Source organism: Clupea harengus, chromosome 8 (assembly GCF_900700415.2).
Source record: "Clupea harengus chromosome 8, Ch_v2.0.2, whole genome shotgun sequence".
In the NCBI taxonomy this organism is placed as follows: Eukaryota; Metazoa; Chordata; class Actinopteri; order Clupeiformes; family Clupeidae; genus Clupea; species Clupea harengus.
The window spans coordinates 24,579,117-24,598,447 of record NC_045159.1 but is presented as its reverse complement, the minus strand read 5'-3'; the positions used below and the strand labels follow the sequence as shown (position 1 = coordinate 24,598,447).

Sequence of the window (19,331 nt, the reverse complement as noted above, 5' to 3'; positions counted from 1 at the left end):
GCTGTCGCTGGTCTCAAGGCTTCAGGCACAGTCACCTATCTGTATGTGTGGAGAAGCACACCCACCTCCTGTTCAGATAGGCCATCGATGATCTCGGAGATCTCATGCTCACTTCTTGCAATGGTTGCCGAAAGGCCGGTCCCTCGCTGGCCCACCCTTGAGGAAAAAAATTGTTCAAAACAAGTTAACTAGCAGTTAATACATAAAACTAGTGTGTAATACTTTAAAAAATGATATATAAATAAATCAAGACCACACTGAAGAAATAAATGGAAAGGGCACTTTCTGTGCTGTATCATAACAGTGCTGCATGAACACCCCACTCATCCTATTTTAAGCCAGGCCTTCCCAGCCCCACATCTTGCATTCGCTCTTTGCCAGCGTCCATCAGAGACCTCTGGGACTTATTTGGAGGGCAGTAATCATGTACCAAAATGTCAAAAAAAGCAGAGGCACAATGTTTTCGACTAGAATATATCAGTCTTTCCAGAAGCTAAAGCGAACAGCTAGCTAGCTAGCGCATTCTTATTTACTTTTCTTCACTCACAGAACACCCAGGTTCTTGCCATTATTGTCATGTTGCACCACATTACTGCCTTCAAAATGTGTCCCGGGAGGTATTGAACTGGAGCAGCTAAAAGTAAACAATCGTGTTTACATACCAAGGAGGTGAACGTTGAGCCTTTAAATAACTAATTTGTACACAAATCAGAGGGCAAGCTGAGGTCAATCTATTTAAATGTTTCCAACCTGAACCGTTAAAACGCTAAAAATGCAAGTTTTCTTTGGAGAAAACAAAATGGTGATGATGGCTGATACCACTTCAGAACAATTCCACCCAAGTGCCTTTGATCTGCGGGTTACGGAAGCCAGCAAATATCTGCATCCTTCCCTCAGGGCTATTCTCGTCCTGAGACACTTCTAGAGACTTCTAAGGGCAGCTCATTTAGTATCAGGAGAATTTCCTCACAAACAAGCCCAGGTAAACAAACTATAGGAGGTAAAGGATAGGGTAAAACTTGAATAGGAGGAAATAAGCCTTAAAGTATTTCCATAAAAAAAAAAAAGGATAAAATTCTTGCCCTTTGTAATGTCAAAGCTAGTCTGATCGATGGCTGAAGAAAAAAATATATATGTATATATATACTGTATATAGGTGGAAATAATAGAAATTTGCAATATATATTCTGACAGAGCTCCAAATCCTGTCAAAAATTAGTTTTACTAGCAATTTTGTCAGCTTCCCAAATTTCATGAAATCGTGATGAAGGGGTAAATATGATGTAATGAAGGTCCTACAGAAGCAGAACCACGCGTTCACCAGCTCAACTTTCAGGCTCTTCAATTTCTGAAAGCAGCCAACCGCCATACATTTTTACAGAAATTGCTATTGTGTTGTTTTCAATGGCTTCAGAAACTGACGAAAACTAACCTAGTCTGTAACTCAGGAGGGATGGTTTTGCTTCTGTTCACGCCCACAACAGTACTGAGGATTTGACAAGTTATAGAAATTACTGCAGCACAAGCAAAACACCTTTAAGAGTGTAACTTTCCCAGCAGTTTACACAGTTACATGGTTTATAATAAACATAAAGGAATACCTATAATGGCCTGTCCTGGTCCAAGGCCTAGTCTGAGACCAGGAACAGTGTGGTGTCCTAGCTATTTCTCAGTCAAAGCTCACATTACAAACTTTGAGGTCTTCTCCTATAGTGATAGGAAAACATTCACCTCCACTACGACCAAGAAGACAGGCCGTCTGTCACCAAACCACTCACCTCTGGAAGCGTTCCTGCTGCTCACGCTGCTTGCGGATCTCGGGGAACTGCCGCTCGTAGTACTCTCGCGTACGGCCGTCCTTGGCTTTGCGGCGTGGGTTGTTTTCCATGCGTTCCACCTTCTTTTCCCAAGCCTCCATCAGCTGGTCATACCGCTGGCAGATGTTCTGTTCCTGCTCAGCACAACAAGCACACGTCACTAGACACATGCCCTGCCACTAGATCTCCCCACTGTCAGAGCTCGCTGCAGCCACTTCATCATTGTCCTACACTGCCTAGGCCAAAGGGCCTGATGTGAATTGACCTACTGTATACTATTGGAGTGGTGTTCATGAAATATGCATAAACAATCACATTAAATGCTGGCAGAGATTGAGAGAGAGAGAGAGCTAGAGAGAGAGAGAGAGAGTGAGAGAGAGAGAGAGTGAGAGAGAGAGCTAGAGAGAGCTAGAGAGAGCGAGCTAGAGAGAGAGAGAGTGAGAGAGAGCTAGAGAGAACTAGAGAGTGTGTGAGTGAGTGAGAGAGAGTGAGAGAGAGCTAGAGAGAGAGTGAGAGAGAGAGAGAGAGAGAGAGAGAGAGAGAGCTAGAGAGAGAGTGAGAGAGAGAGAGAGAGAGGACAATGCAGCCTTGTTTTCATGCTCTACAGTGAGCTTCCAACACTTCACCTTTCTCTTGGCAGGTGGCCACGCTAACCATTCTTGTTGTTCAGAGTCCAAAGGGTCTGTCTAACTTGGCTTGGGAGCAGCGGGGAAAAGATTGACCTCACTAAACTACACCTTGCTTAAAAATAAATAAATAAATAAATAAATAAATAAATAAAGCACAAACACAAAACGCTTCCACATGTGGCCACTGAAACTGAGGTATATTTAGACAAGGGTTTACAGATAAGGCCTCGTACCCATTCCAACTAGGAAACTGTAAAATGGTGTACTTTAGGTGGAGGATGTGCATATTGGTTCTGCTTGTCCTTTGATCTTATTTTCTAAAGGAAGAGAAGTTGCCAGTAAATTGTGCATCTAAGAATAAAACCAAACAAACAATTAAGGATCCTTCTTCCTAATAGCAGTGAAGGCATCTGTGATGAAAACACTGAAGGATTTTTTTTTCTAACTCAGCATGTAATGCTGAACAAAAATGGTTAATGTAAAATGGTTGTGTGTGTGTGTGTGTGTGTGTGTGTGTGTGTGTGTGTGTGTGTGTGTGTGTGTGTGTGTGTGTGTGTGTGTGTGTTGTGTGTGTGCCTGTGAGGTTGTCCAAAACTAAGTGTGGGCCTTTTGTCTTTCAAAGCATGCTGCAATTTCCTGAAAGTTCGTGTCCCCTCCAACATCCTCTGATGCACTAAAAGTGAACATACTCACCCTTTGTTTGCGTGCATGGTTTCTCCTCTTGAAAAACAATATGAGCTTCTTCCTCATCAGTTGGTTTCTGTAAAATAAATGGGCAGGCATTGGCTTCATGGCAAACACTCCCTGTCTGAAAATAATTCATATAGAAATTCATTGTCTGCAAAACTGACATGATTTTCTGCACTATAGACGTTCATAAATATATATATTTTTACATGTAGACACAGCAGCTTCATAGTGTAACACTTTCAGGAACTTCTGCAAAGCTCTAGTGTAGAACTTATGACTGACTAGCCTATTATATCATTTCCTGTTTAATATATGAGCAGTAATCACTTCTTTGAGGACAACTTAAATGCACATAATGTAATAGTAGGTCAATGTCAGGCATATGAAGGCGGAGAATACTACCAAATACAAACTATGTGTGTCTAATAGTACGCAAAGCAGAATAGTAGCATTTTATTGATTAGTTTCACTCTTGAGGAAGTGCTAATCTCTCTTTCAGAAGCTACCAGGCAGCAGCGGGCACTCCAATGGGTGTTCGGCATACTTGGCTCACAATCGAGCCAACTTGTCAAGCCGTTTTCTCGTGATACAAATTGATAAGGACTTTATCCTAGACAAACCGTCCTTCACCCTCAGACAAGCATAAACCACTCGCACACACACACACACACACACACACAGTCCTTTCACTTCCTCCCCCACCCTCTCTCTCTACTGTCACTGGGACACACGATCAGGTGACTCAGCAAAAGCCAGTGCAGCTAAACAGAGCCCCACGCAGAGGGCTGAAGCTCGGTAAAAGCACATTACACGCTTATGCTAATAAAAACATACATATTTGGGTGAAAAAGCTGACAAAGACGCGACCCCGTAGGAGGATCCGGGAAAATATTTGAAATGGGTTTGGTTAGGTTTAGGCATAATGAGTGAGACTGGTTAGGGTTATAAGAACATCAGGGTAAGCCAATCAGAGGCAGAGTAGGGCAGGTCATGCATTTGCCAGCCTAGGAAAAAAATATCGCTACAGGGTAAGGCTGGACTGGCACAAAAAACTGGCCCTGGCATTTTTGTCCCAGACGGACAATCAGTCAGACATCACCCACCATATGCGTACCTATTGTACTATCCCCCATAACCACTACACAGTTGAGTATTAAGTGCAGTGGACAGGTGTACCAGTGCAAGTGGACTAGTATACTTATTCACTCTTGACTGACTCCCTAGTGATCAGAGATGGAAAGTTTGACCTACAGTTCATGTGCCTACCGCGTGAAAGTGCATGCTCAATGGACAGCAACTCTAGACTTATGCATTTCCTGTAGGTGGAAAGCTAACCCAGAGAGGGTAATAACAGTTATCTATTCCATATATATCCTTAAGTTACCACCATACCAGGCTGAAAATAAATATAAGAGAATTGTGTTGCGTGTTGAAATGAGGACAGTCCCGTGTCAGTATAGAAAATTAAGCAATGGGCTGCTGCCCCTGTTTATGGGCTGGTTGATGGCCTTTTTTGTATTTTATTAGGAGTTATAAATTAAATTGTATCCACTCCAGGGTGCGTAGGGAAAATGCCAGGTATGCCAGATTACCAGTCCACCTCTGCTACAGGGTGATGTGTTATGCCTCCTCACAGATGACTTGGATGAGACCCCCACAAATATTTGAGGTAAAAACTGCGAATTTCGCAGAAAGGTGACAAGTTCACACCCCTGGTGACTGTTATCTAACTGTGTGCAGTGGTTATCAAACCACCCAACAGCCTTGGGCTATACCCTCATCTGGCACAGACTCAAGGAAAGCAAAAGGACAATAAACAAAATAAAGGAAAATACTCACGTCTTTATGTTGTCATGGTACACTTTAGTATCTGATGGCTGGTTATATAGGGGCTGAGGAGAAAAAAATATATATAACTAGAATCAGTTTTCCTCAGAGGAAAGGCTAATGATTAACAATCAGCTGGACAAGATTCTAAATCTGGCTTACACCAGCAGCTCTGTAGCTGGACAGTAAGACAGTATGTTGCATAAATCCTCCATAACAAATGCTAGACACTTACTAGCTCCAGAATGGGACCAAGACCTTCAAATATCTTATGGGCCTCCTCTGCTTTTTTCTATTGAGAGAAAGAGAGAGAGAGAGAGAGAGAGAGAGCGAGATCAAAAAGTTGAAACACACACATTTTTTATTAAAAAGTGTTGACACCACCCACTTCAAGAACACTCACACAGTGTTATGCTGCCTCCACTCTGAGCTTGCATTATTTTCCTGTCCTGCTGTCATGGAGTTAATGGTATGGATACTTTGCAAACAAACACTCTAGAGCAAACTGTGCATCCAAAACCTTCCCTACTTGAAGAGGACGTGGGTCTTCTTGCACTTAATTTTTATGGCACTTCATGTTAATATCTACATACGCCCACACTTGCTTGCACAAACACAGACTTGCAGGACCAACAAAATAGTGTCTTTATCTCATTTTAACATCTATGGAAAACATGCTGCAGCACTTGGACCCCCTTTCTTTGCACTGTTAAAAAAAAAAAAACGAAATAATGTTCTGAAAGTGCCTGACGTGCAGGAAGACAGCCGCTTGTTCCCAAGTTCCTGAGTGCAGACTTCCAAACCAGCAAAGGCACAGACAACCTCTTTAGCAGGGGAGGTAATAAGAGACAGCAGGCTTAAGAGACAGTACAAGTCAGACTGGAGCAAAGCTGTTTGCCTCAGTGTGGATATATGGGAGAGAATGTGTGTGTGTGTGTGTGTGTGTGTGTGTGTGTGTGTGTGTGTGTGTGTGTGTGTGTGTGTGTGTGTGTGTGTGTTTCTAAGTTTGCATTCATCTGCCAAAGGTGCAATTAATAACATTGCTTAAAAAGTATTCTGTACAATTAAAGAGGGAATACTGAAATATTATATGATAACGCTGTCTGCTCACTCAACAGTGATGAATCAAAGGCGGAGAGCATGCAGCTGTTCAAATAGAAAAAGAACAAAATGGCGTTTTGGACAATGGACAATGTCAGTGGAGGAGGGAGGGAACGGGGGAAAAAAAAATAGCAATTTAATTTGTAATGCCTTCTGAACTGTTCTGTCTGCCTCTCACAAACAAAACATAATATTAAAATTGATAGTCAAGCTCCACAAAAAAGGCAGTCTTCTGATGACCAAAACCATACCAAAAAACTCTATTAACCACTAAAAACTTCAAGCCTCACGTAACTATATTCTAGATGCAGCCATCACAATGAGCTCCAATGAGCCAACCTCACCACTTTTCAAAACAAGATTGGCAGCTAATGACAGGTGGAAATAAGAAGGCAAAGGAGCTTGCAGCATTGGACAGCCACAGATGATCTCCTACACATGACCATGAAAACAACTCCAATGGACACACAGATTTGCGATAAGTGATTGAACTGTTGAAGCAACGATCTTAACATTCAAATCGTATTTTTCAGAATAAGTGTCAAACAATTAGAACTGTAAAACTGCAGTGGCTTAGAAGGAGAGCGGGGGGAAGAGGGAGAGAGAGATGTGTGTGCCCGTGTGGCAGTCAGCCCTCTGCTCTTTCCTGCTGAAGGAGTTAACGACTGCCGGAGCTCCAAGCCAAGCCCCAGTGACGTCTTGCCAGCACACAGACCAGACAAACACCACTGAACTACAGTAACCCTGGAGCCACTTGCCCCTCCCACCATCCCTCCCCCCTTTCCTCACAGTCACTCTCACCCTTTCCCTCCCGCTGAGCTGGAGCACAGATACAAGGACTATATCTCCCTCTCTCCACCTCTCACTTTTTTTCGTCTACGCTATATTTCTCCCTCCGCCCTGGCTAGCTCTCAACATATGTTAAACACATGCACATAGTTCCTGGAGAACCCAAAGCTACAAAAACAGCCACTAGCACACACACACACAACAATGCACGCACTGTCTACACATGCACATAATTACATTTTGAAAAATTATGTATTATCAAACTAACCATGTTTTATGTCTGACAAATTCATGGTTACTATCCAACTCCACACAACACAAGGCTACACATGGGTTGCAACAGACTATGGTGAGCGCCTGTGGATTCAGTCAGATCATCCTGCACATTCCCTCCCAATCCAGATTATGCGGTTATATTTTGTGTGTTCTAACTGTGGGAAACCTGTCTGCCAGAGTTGATGTGTCTACCCTCGGAACATAAGTTAGATTTTGAGCATAGGTTCATTTCTGCCTAGTAGGGTGTGCCAGTGCTATATGGAGACTGGGTGCACCAACCCGGTTCTCGTCGTAGATGATCTGGACGATGCTGCGGTGCTTGCGCTCCACTGGTGGGGGGGTCACTGGCTTTTCCGGCTCCACTGGCTTGGCTGCTTCCACCTCCAGTTGTTGCTAGGACGCAAGGATGTATGCAAAACATGTATATGTAAGTCTAAACAGTTCACAATAATAATGATCAAACGTACATTACTTTATAAAAGAATTATCACACAGAAATAGTAAGAGACACACAGTTTATTTTCTACAATTGCCACCGTCATTTGGCAATCCCAAAGCAACACTCCTCTGTCCAAACAAAGAAATAGAAAATATGCAGATGAAGGTATTATCTCCAAGCTGTATTTAACCTTCATGTCACCTGTATCTTGTAACTGCTTTTTTACTTGTGCAAAAGGAAAGTATTAGAGAGGGCAGTTTGAACAAGCTGGATGAAAAGTCTGTTTAGACATTGCACGTCTTGTAAATAAACAGTCTATAGGATAAAGATTAGGGGCTCCAAGCATAATTGGAATAAGCAAATAATCCTGGGAAAGCTTTCAGGAAGACAGATATAAAACACATCAAAATCAAAAAGTCCTGCCTCTCGTCCACCCAGGCAGAGTTAACATTCCTCTCTAATGAGTCTGGAATTCCATCAAACCAGAGACAGTGAATGGGGTGGGAAAAAACTCTATCCTTCTCTCTCTCTCTCTCTCTCTCTCAACAAGAGGTATGAACAGGAAGGAAGGAAGGAAGGCCCATTTAACCAGTTAACCTCCAAGTACACAGTCACCCTTTGCTCCAGAGAGTAATTAAAGAGTAAGTGCAGAGAAGGGGCAGACTGAGCATGCGTCTGCTTGCCCTCTTCACCCGCATCAGAAACTCCCAGGACAAGGGATTTGGCATTAGACGAGGCACAGAGCACTTGTGGAGGGCAGGGAGCAACCCTCGTTAGCAGGGGACTGGTGAAGATTATCTCGCCTTGGATGAGATACTGCCCAGGCTTTAAACTCGTTGCAACACTACACGTTTGGGTGTTACATTAATAAGTGACAAATTATGACTTGGTCGGTGACTGGATATCCAGACAAAATAACATAACAGGATGACTTTAAACCAAGTTCAGCACCCCAAATTGCAATGACTTAAATAAAAACGATAGTAATGGTTTATTCAAGGATAATTAGAGAGAATTACAGTGTGCAATGATCAAGAACACACTGTTAAGCATGCTGAACAACATCACTATGTAACATGACCGCCATTTCTCCTATTGTGAAGCAACACTATAGCAGACCATTCACTAACATAAAACACAACTCAGAGACCAACTGAAGAAGATCTCCCTTACCTGTTTCTTCTTGAGCTTAAAGATCTGCTGCTCCACCTTGGCAATTTCTCTGTCCACCCTGTCCATGCTCTGGATGAGCTCCTCCTTAGAGAGTTTGGAGGGGGAAGCATTCTGGTCCATATGCTGAAGTAACCCAGAGGAGGACGCCTCCACCTTCACACTGAACTGCGTGTCCTGTCGGATGGAAAGGGATAAGGATGCAACTGGGGCTCCAAACCACAGGGACCAACAGAGTGCTCTAAAGTCTGAGCAGCCGTGTGATACAACAGATAATCATTTCACTCATTTCACTTTGAGAGCTTATAAAAGCCTTCACTTGAACACTTCAGCCTCTAAAGATAACTCTGAAAACTGAATTCTTGTGATTATGATTGTACTAACGATAGTCTCCACCAAGAGGGAAACAAACTCTGGACCTCAAACTGAAATATTACTGTAATCCAGCTAGATAGTGTGATTGCACAGAGTCGAATGCTGACACCTATGGGAACCCGGATGGGGATGTGATCATGGCTCACCTTCTTGACCTCGCCAGATGCAGACATCAGGCCATCCTGCATGACGTGGGGCAGGACGAGGGATCCCGGTAGGGCACGACTGAAGTGAGTCTCAGGCGCCCCGTCCACCCGTGGCCGTTTGGCATCCAGGGACTCGTGCTCGGCCTGGGTGGAGACGGACGTGATGAACTGCTGCTCATAGCCATGCCTCCTCTCTGGGGGCCTGCAAGCAGAAGAGAGAGGGAAGGAAGGGAGGGGTGGGGTGGGGTGGGGTGGGGAAACCCCCAAAAAACCTTAGCTACACCATCCAGACAGCTGAAATGCATGGTGGGGTGGGTATTGTTACACCAGGTTCTATTGCTCATAGCTTGACTGTTCTCTCCCTTGTACGTCGCTTTGGACAAAAGCATCTGCTAAATGACTAAATGTAAATGTAAAGAGATTCTGAGAATGAGAGTTTCACAGTTATTCTAAGAAACTTTTTCATCCTATTCTCTTGGACAATCAGTATGTGATTTCCCCTTGCAGTACCCCTAACTTACTTGATTCAAATTCTACCTTTATAGCATCACCGTAACCCACGTCTGCCACTGTCACCTGAAGGGGACTGGACAAATGTGGGAGGTTGAACAGGGAGGGAATGTGTGAATCTACCTCTCAGTCCCGGGGTGGAATTCCGAGAGCAGAGAGGGTCTGCGTCGACCTTGCTGGTCCTGAATGTGTCCCCGGTAGTCTGGGACGGTGAATTCCTATACAGTAGAGACAGAGACAGACAGAGAGAGAGAGAGACAGACAGAGAGAGAAGGGAAAGAGAGAGAGATTCATAATGTTGACACACACCGCATAGCACGTATTCCCAAAAATTACGATCGTAATTTCCTGACTATTAACCACGGTTTATACATTGATTTAGTAATATTTCTGCAGCCCTGCAATTCATACTCGGGTGTGCGTCCTATACACATTGAGTTACAATGTGTTACATTGAGGAGACTATAACATCAGCTAGATAACTAGCTATCATTTAATGCAAATGGAACTCTTCCATTTAAACCGTTTACAGTTTTTAAAAGATGTTGTAAGCTAGCATAGCAACTAGATAACCACAGCAACCAGGAAACACAACGTTAGTTGCAAAGTACACCAATAAAAGGCAGGCTTGGGTTCAAAGTGATCACAACCACTTGTGGATGATGTTAAGTGGCTTCACACAGACATTAAACAGTCCTGAGAGAAATAATGGGACATCAACAGTGCAAGGGCTTGCCCTGATATTTAATTAATGTAATGTTAGAGAATGGGCCCCTTGGCCTTCTCAAACACGTTAATTTAATGGTACTAGGTACTAAAAACATAAGGGTAGTTTCTCCCTATTGTCTGACCTGATATGTTTTGATGTACCCAGGGCAACATTGCTGTGGAAGCAACCTTCTGAAAACTGAACTATGACCATTTAGTAAATGTATTTATTTAATCCCATCCTGGAATGTTTCTGGTCACCCCTGGGTTTCGTTTCTGTCAATTTCTTTTGGAAAGGAACTCGATACAAAAGGTTTTACCATCGTCTCTTAGTAATCTTAAAACCATACCAACGTCACATTCTATAATTTCATCATAACATAAGTATATTACAGACTAACGGAGGAAATAATGAGCCATTACTGATGTCATCACACAGACATGGGAACTGAACTGAGGCCGTCTCTGTGGACTAGAAAGTAAAAACCATAAACACAGCAGAATGCAACATTCCTCAAAATCTGTCTAAACTGAAGCCCACATACACTCCCACCCCTTCATTATGAGCTTCCCTGAGTGCTACAGCTGGGAAATGTGCCCAAAAATCTTATCAAAACGGATTTGCTCATAGCATTCACTGGGAATTTATCATAATTATATACATTTCCTGACGCACAATTATAATTGTACATTGAACAGTCAACAGTAACTTGGCAGCGAAAAACTCTGAGAGGAACAGTCAGTTATGTCCACGTTGGCAGCTAATAGACATGAGGTGGGCTGCTTACCTGACCTAGTCGACTCAGCTTGGCATAATATCATAGAATAACATGGAAAATCCTGCCTTTTGTGACAACATCAATGTTTTCGAAGCAGTGCACACCACTGCATCCCACCTACCTACTGCACAACACTCATCACAGTTATGCTGCAAGCAGGCCAAATAGAATGTTTTCCTGCTAATGTAAGCAGATACATGACGGAACAAAGCCCTGACACAATCTACAACGTAATGAAAACACTAGTTGACATCCGGATAAGGAACTTCATCTGGATAAGACAGAGGCCCACTCTTTGTGTACATTCAATCAACCACACATCCACAGGCATGGTAAAACTTGTGTTTTTTTATCTCAAACATAAAATTAACCCCAAAGTGTGAGCACAATGCTAGATCCCAATACATTCCACATTGTGCTATGCATAATTTCCTAAATCCACACAGCTGCCAAATATAACCACATTCACGGCTCTGCTGGCCGTTGCATATAATTCACAAGCTTAACAGCTCGAAAGGTTTCTTCTGTGCTGCAAGCACACACTACACACAACGTACACAAAGTTTTTTGGGACCTCCCCAACATACACTACATCAGAATCCATGCATCATGATTCATAATCTAATCACAAAGTATCCTGCAAAACTAAGTCACAAATACAATTATTGGCAGCCCTTTGTGCAAGCTTAACATAACTAATGGGAGTCACATTACATGCAACGAAGATTACAACATGTCGAGTTCAAAACTAATTGACATCAAAATCATTCAGACTCCAGTATGTCTGGCAGCTATCTAATCTAAGGGACAAGGGAAGTGTACTTCAAAATCTGCCATTATATGCCACAATGTATGAGATCGGAAATGGATTTTATTGTTATCACACAATAGCAATGCTGTAACCTATTCACAAAAGGCGGTCTGAATTTTTAACAAGCCAAAAGTTTCATACGCTGGTGATATTTGGTTCACATTCATATACGTGCCCTCACTAGAGTTGGACATTCATCATAATTGGAATCAACTCACCTCTGTTGTTTGAAGCACCTAAAAACTAAATTACAAGCTATTGTCACAGGATGTCAACTGTTGATTTACTGTAGCCTTTCAGATAGGATTGTAGCCTGCAAGGCAGCATGTTAGCCTAGTTTTTGCTTCTTAGCCGTTAACACATGAAGAGTAAGCAACTACTGGGCTGGGCTATGCTGTTTGATTTGACAACTATGCTGTCTTAGTGTGTATGTACACCCTTGATTTTATTAACATGTTGGCTGGGTTCAGGGATAAGAATGAATTTGAGTGGTAAATAGAAATAATGCAAGTTGAAATGCCACTGTTTCCTGATTTGGCAGTGTTGCCAACTTTTTACACTTCTGAAAGACAGCTGAATTGATTTCTAAGGAATTCATATTTGTGCGTAGGAGGCAGCCCCCTGTTAGCAAGTTAGCCATCAACACCAGCTACACATCCTAACACAAGCGGCTCTTCATTATCTCCGCTGAGGCATTAGCTAAGTGTTAGTTAAGTGTAAACTGTAAAACCAACCGTGTGGGTGACATTGACTTGAACATCTGGAGCAAGCTTACCGGCTGATGACGTGCTGTGCTGAAGGTGTACTGGACAGAGTGTGGAGGGTAACGGTTCTGTTCACTGCTGAAGGCCCCCTGAGTGGGGGGGTAGCCTGAGCTGGACATGCTGGCTCAGGCTGCGCCAAAACCAGGACTGGGCCGCCTGGGCAGAGTGCTGAGGCACTGATCAGGGTCTCAGCTGGGGCATGACTGACAACCCAAACCACCTATGGAAACACAGACAACGAGATAAACAAGATGCTTATTCAAGAGGCTTCAAACAAACCATCAGAATAAAAAGAGAGATGCATTTGCAGTTTGGCTCTGAGAATTCTACACTCCGTTGATAGTTGTGCGAGGTCAGTCTCGTCCACAATTTTGCAGTCTGTGACCTCAGAGAATTGCAGTGCAGTAAGTCGGTCCTTAGTGCTGGGGACCAATTTGTACTTTAAAAAATAAAGGCCAACTCCACATGACCAGCTCCTCCTAACCTGTGCTTCTCATAAATCTACCAATCCTTCCTTTTACAAAAGGGGTTATCCCCCCCACAACTAATCTAGCCTAGGTATCAAGGTAAAAAAATAAACTAAAAAACATGTAAATTAGGCCTCAAGAATTTCTGAAACAAACCAGAACCAAGCCAACAGTTGGTGGCAGTTTGATGAGCTTACCCACATAAAGAGCTCAATAATTATACGTCAAGAACTGGGCAGCAGCCTTATCCTGTCTTTAATAACCAAATTATGCAAAAGACGACCTTCAAACTGTTATAGATGTGATGTTTGTCATGTTTACTCAAGTGGAGCAGCAATCTACAACTCTCAACTCAAGATATTTTAAAATGAAAAAGTCATGTAGGCTCTATTCTTCAACCATTCTTCAGAGTAAATAAATAACTTGGCTAATATTTGTCATTAAGTTGAGCAACATGTCCCCATGTGTTCAAAAGGCATTCGTCCATACACTAAATTCAAAGTTTTCTTATTGCTTTCTGTAATATATCTACCTTTCTACACACAAACATTTTCTTTATCTGGGCTAGTCTAATTAAGTTCGGGCAACCAAAATCTGAAGAATGCCTGGCCGAAGGGCTATCAGGGATTAATACATTTTGTGAGCTCTGACTTTGTAATGCAAGCAGAATAACAAAAACAATACCAATCTAGACATGAAAACCTAGCATAGTACATTTCTGTAACCTAAAGTATGTGCATTCTGAGAGACTGTAAAGATATTTTTGTGTAGAGTGTGCGGCTAAATTACATAACACTTTAAGTTTTCATTAATTGAAATAAGTTGTAAGCCTAGACCTTGAAAACCGAACGGCATAACTTAATAGTACATTTAAAAGGAATTGGCGAGAACACATTCACAGTTCCTGCCTTAGCCAATTTTGTTAACTGAAAGTGTAATGCCCGCGCTCGTTACATAAGTTACTTGGAAGAACAAACAGCATATAACGTTACTTTTCTGTAGGTAATGATCATCTATCCAACTAAATTATTGCTTTTCAACGCGGATGCTCTGGCTATTTGTTCTTTTTATGAACACTTTAAGGTCGTAAACATTAACTTGTTTCAAAGCAGTGTACACATAGGTAGCCATTTCCCAAATAAACCTTAACATTACCTTTTGAAATATGAACACTTCGAGAAATTGTCCTCAACAACAACCAACCACACATCAGTGACGTTGGAATAACTAACTTGTCAAGCTTTCGCAAGCAAATAACGTAAAGAATCACTATGTCTATGGCCTAGCTAAATTAATGAAGCTAGCTTCATAGCTAGCTAACGCTGCGCAATACTATGTGGCTAGCTAGTTCGAACTGCCTCTAATACCTGCAATAACAAGATAGGCGGGTAAATTACTTCCATATCTAGTCCTGTGAGTTAAATAAGGGAGGGTGTATTCCGAAGGCTGTAATTCCTATAATAATATGACTTCTACGACACGTAAACAATTCAGCTAGGGAGCTTGGAACATCCGAGCTAGGCAACTAACACAGCTAGAAAGCCAAATGGTTAGTTAGCTTATCACTGCTAGCTAACGTTGTCTTAACAGCTAGAACAAGGAAATGTGTGTTTCTTTTCTAATTTTCCTATTTAACTTTTATGATTTTCCCCAAAACGCTTCTTGCACGAGTATTTATTACTTTCAAGGTTACAGTCATAATACACAGCAGAGCAATTACAGTAAAGTATTTCTAGATAACGTTAGGTTTAATTTCACCTCTGCATTCTCAATAAAGCCGCCATCTTGCAAGGAGTTGCTTACACACAGACACAAACGTAAACGTCCAAACAACAATATATTTTAAATACATGCAATTACAGTCGTATGTGGGATAAAAGAGAAAGTTACCACATATTTGGAATATAAGCCTCCAAGACAAAACAAGACGTACACTTCTTAATAAAGTGCGAGAGATGACTGTTATTCCGCGGATGACGGACTGAACGAATGTTGCAGGCTAAAGGCTGCAGCACACTTCAACATTGTATTTGTCCTAGAAGTACTACGTCTAATGCTCTTGCCTATTTTAGATATACTGTATATTATTCAAATAAATTAATTATACTAAGAGTCGTCTTTATTAATGTCTTCTTCAAACGACATATACTAGCACAGCTTTTCAAAAACTAAACGAAGCACTGGCGATGTTTTATTTTCAAACATTTATCATGCAGGATAATACGGTGTGACGTGAAATAGCTCCCCGCAGGCGGCCTGAAGTTCCGACATGCCTGAATACACTCCACCCAAACCTTTTTATAGTAGAAAATGTGTCTGTTGTTTCTGTTTAGTTAGGTAGGTTTTTGACTATAAGATAATAAAATCGTATTGGTAGCTAATAGTCTCTATATGGATGGTATTATATAGCGGTAAACATGATAGTGTTAACGAACAGGGTATCGAAATTTGATGTTTGACATTTCAGATATAATCAACCATTTTCCAAAAATCATACACTTCTCTGAAACTCCACGTGGGGAAATTTCTTATAACGATAAATAGTCGTGAATAGTATAAAAACTTGCGCAGATGCAAACAATCTGTCAGGTGGAACGTTATAGGAAGTGTACATAGTTTTAGACGGAATGTTTTAGGCAACGCTCGTGAGAAGAAAGTGTGAAGAAAAGTGAGCTCACTTGGTATTATTACCTTCACGTACAAGGCTTTCGAGTAAATTGATATGTCTTTGATATTATCCGATTGCATTAGATGTGTGCATTATAATTACTGAAATGCACGAAGACAATATTTTCGAGATTGACCCCATTATTGGACGTTAGTAGCGTTTTAGTGAGGAAATGTAATGAAGAACCTATCTTACAAGTTACTGTACAGAATGCTCCTTCCAGCAAACAAACCTCTGCTGTTAAATACGATAGTTTTCCTATTTTTTAAACGGTAATTTTAGTATTCATGCCAACAATCAAGACTACTTGTCACAGTTCTAGTTTAAGATTATAAATAAGATGAGGCAACATTTTGTGTGCCCATGCACGTGATAAAAGTGTACTGTAATATAAGGTTCCGTTTTGCAATGCATTAATGTAAGGAATTGTGTGAGGCCAGACGTCCAATATAACTGTACAATTGCAGGAGATACGTTCCTAAATATAACTTCTGTGCAACATTTTAAAAAAAAATAACATTTAAAGTCTTAATATTGCTATCTTACATGGTTATTGTGAGTAATGTTGAGATCGTTCAAAATGCAATGTGTAGTTTTGTTATCAAAAAATTAATGCTGGCATTATTTTGTTCAATATGTGAAAAATAGCTTTCTCTCCAAACCCCTGTGCATTCAGTTGATGCTGTTGCATCTACTGGCTTCTTCTAAAGTGATGAATTGGTAGTGTTGCTTTCGATTTGGCAGTAAACCTTTTATTATGACACACACTAATCCGGAATATATATACCATACATATACCCCCATGGCACAACAGGAGGGGAGCTCACCATTCACAGTGACATGCACTAACAGGAGAGACTTAACACTGGCATTCAACAGCATAACACACAGACAAAATGATAACCAATCAGACACACTTTGACTAGACACAAAAGGTATACATAAAGGATACACGACTTGACCACTACAGCACAAAAAACACAACCCCTGATGCATGCTGGGAGGCCGCGCAACAGTCTCTCGCCCACGCTACACAACACAGGGTCAGCACCTGGGTGAGCTACAGAGAAGTCGGCGGCTGGTCACAAAGTCCCCAGCACGGCTGGATCCGCTGGCAGCTCCTGGTGGACCAGGCTTGCCACTGGAACCGGCCCCAGAACCCGACATTTTATTGTTGTTCATTATGTCATCAAGTAGGCCTGTCTTAGGTAATGTGAGCTACATGTGATGGTGTCCAATATAACCAAATGGTAGAAAAGCTCAGCACCATGCTCCATTTGCTATTTCACCAAAGAATAGGACTGTTGTATGACCAAATCCTGGATGTCAGTTCCAAGTGTCTAATGTTTGAAAACAATCGGCAAAGGGAAGTGACCCACATTAGTATCTTTATCCCAGCATGCATCTCCATTAAGGGTGTACCATGCTGTGTTTCCACCAACCCCCCTCAGCAACCATGTATGCAAACAGTGTGCTGGCTACAAATAAAATGCTCTAATTCTTAACCCAACAGAGCTATAGTCGTCCTGACTTGATGTATAGGTCCTCTCTGTCACCGCAGGTCATAAACGATTAGGCCCACAAAGCTTTACAAAAACAGGCCACCCCCACCTTCCTCAGAAGCACAGCTGGCCTTGGGTCAGACCCCCTGGTACACCCCCTGACCATTTAACACTTCACCATTCCAGACATAAACAAAAGAGTGGGTGAGGGAGAAAAGAGCTGTCCCAGAGGGACAGTCATGGTTCAATGTCGTACACTACTTGTTAAAGTTGAATATAGTATTGTACACATTTTTGCATTATATGACAAACTAGCTGCTGTAAAAGTTTGAGTTATCAATACTGTATATGACAGAGATTACTAACGGTCATGCTTTGGCACGTTTTTCAGGCCGCCATGCCATGCCCACACCCAAAAGGGGTAGCGCAACTCGCATAAGATTTTGGATAGGGGCTTCTGCCTCAAGCTGAGCCAGCCTTAAAAGTTCACATTCAAATCAAATCAAACTTTATTTGTACGGCGCATTTCATACAAGGAAGTAACACATTGTTAAATTAAGCTTTTAATGTTAGTCTGAACATGTTTGTGTCCCTTGTGCATCTATGTGTAAAGTAGGCAATTTATTTTACTTCAAGGTATTCAAAGCCAGTCCCAACCATATAAACAACTGAGGTAAAATGGTTAAACGTGTTTAACCTCATGTTAAGCAGCTGAACTGATCCTTGCACTCTTTGTGGTTTTTGAATGCCACATGTTCTATCCTTAGCATCCAAGTGGTTTAAAATTATTTTTGTTTATTTTAAAGACCCCCTGGTGTAGCTACTACCACCACAATGACATTTAGCCCATGCCTAAATTCAATGCTAAATATGGTCTTTGAATACTTTTAAAATTACATTTTAAGGTGGCTGGTCTCAGAGGTACTAGTAAACCAAGAGAAAACTAAAAATATATAGGTTGTCCATCTATTTGAACTGTTCAGAGGTGATTCACAAGTGAGATTTAAACTCCCTGTGCATCCAGCACCATACATTTGTCCTCTTGTATCTTAGGAACGGATGATAGCTAACATTATTGATCTTCTGTCTTTTACCAAGAGGATGGGAAAAGTAGATCATCTGTGACGGCCAATACAAAAGTCGTTAAACTGATCTATATAGCTGGCACGAGAGAAACTGAATGAAAATCTAAACATCAATGTGTTTTACTATCTGTTTAAACTGTGTTTTTTATAGCTTTCAAGCATCACACAGCTGTTTGCATAATATAGATATTTTGTGTGATTACCACTTACCTGGACAACTGAAATAAGGTAGCATGAGAAGCTTATGACTTAGGCACGTTATTAGGATTGCCAATTACATTTTCAGGTGGACATGTGATTATTGCGTTAATGTCAGTTCAAGTCATGTAGAGAATCCCACCCTGCATCTTAAGCCGAGACAGCCCTGTACATTTGGCAAGAGTGATGAAGCTAAAGTGTGTTGTTTTGCATTGTTTACCAAGTCTTTGACTCTGTGATGACACACATCGTCTGTGCACCTGACACTTAGGATTTTTAAATGGGATGTGAGGGAGAAATATATTAAAAGCTGAGGTTAGGCCTATACAAGCTTAGTTGATTCTATGGGGACAGAGAAAACATAGAAAAACAAACATGAAAAAATGTATGAAGACTGTTTATGGTACAGGAAACCACAAAAACATTATAGGAGGACTTCAGGGAACAAACTAAATTCCAGGAGACGTTTATGACATGGCTCCCTTGAGGGAGGTCAACATATACGGTCAAGTTTTTGGTATAGGCTCTCTTCTTATTGATTGTGATTTTACCTGCCCGTTCTGTTTTTTCTGCCAAATGG

The 19,331-nt window shown here is 41.6% G+C and overlaps 1 protein-coding gene across 14 annotated transcripts in view; it reads right to left on the bottom strand.

Moving 5' to 3' along the window:
* Positions 1–15,519, bottom strand: part of ncor1 (nuclear receptor corepressor 1) — a 63,696-nt gene extending 48,177 nt beyond the window's left edge. For 6 of the 14 annotated variants that reach the window (XM_031572434.2, XM_031572438.2, XM_031572443.2 and 3 more), the window contains exons 1-12: positions 15,189–15,518; positions 12,843–13,051; positions 9,893–9,987; positions 9,260–9,461; positions 8,742–8,915; positions 7,409–7,522; positions 5,199–5,255; positions 4,976–5,028; positions 3,140–3,206; positions 1,779–1,951; positions 1,433–1,486; positions 66–156 (exon numbers count right to left, since the gene is read on the bottom strand). In XM_031572434.2, coding sequence (XP_031428294.1) covers positions 66–156; positions 1,433–1,486; positions 1,779–1,951; positions 3,140–3,206; positions 4,976–5,028; positions 5,199–5,255; positions 7,409–7,522; positions 8,742–8,915; positions 9,260–9,461; positions 9,893–9,987; positions 12,843–12,950 — 1,188 coding nt within the window. In that variant the 5' untranslated portion in view covers positions 12,951–13,051; positions 15,189–15,518. Of the gene's footprint in view, positions 1–65; positions 157–1,432; positions 1,487–1,778; positions 1,952–3,139; positions 3,207–4,975; positions 5,029–5,198; positions 5,256–5,366; positions 5,891–7,408; positions 7,523–8,741; positions 8,916–9,259; positions 9,462–9,892; positions 9,988–12,842; positions 13,052–14,453 lie in introns of those variants that run through there. The other 8 variants (XM_031572442.2, XM_031572446.2, XM_031572439.2 and 5 more) reach the window with 7 other exon arrangements.
* Positions 15,520–19,331: the final 3,812 nt, after the last annotated feature.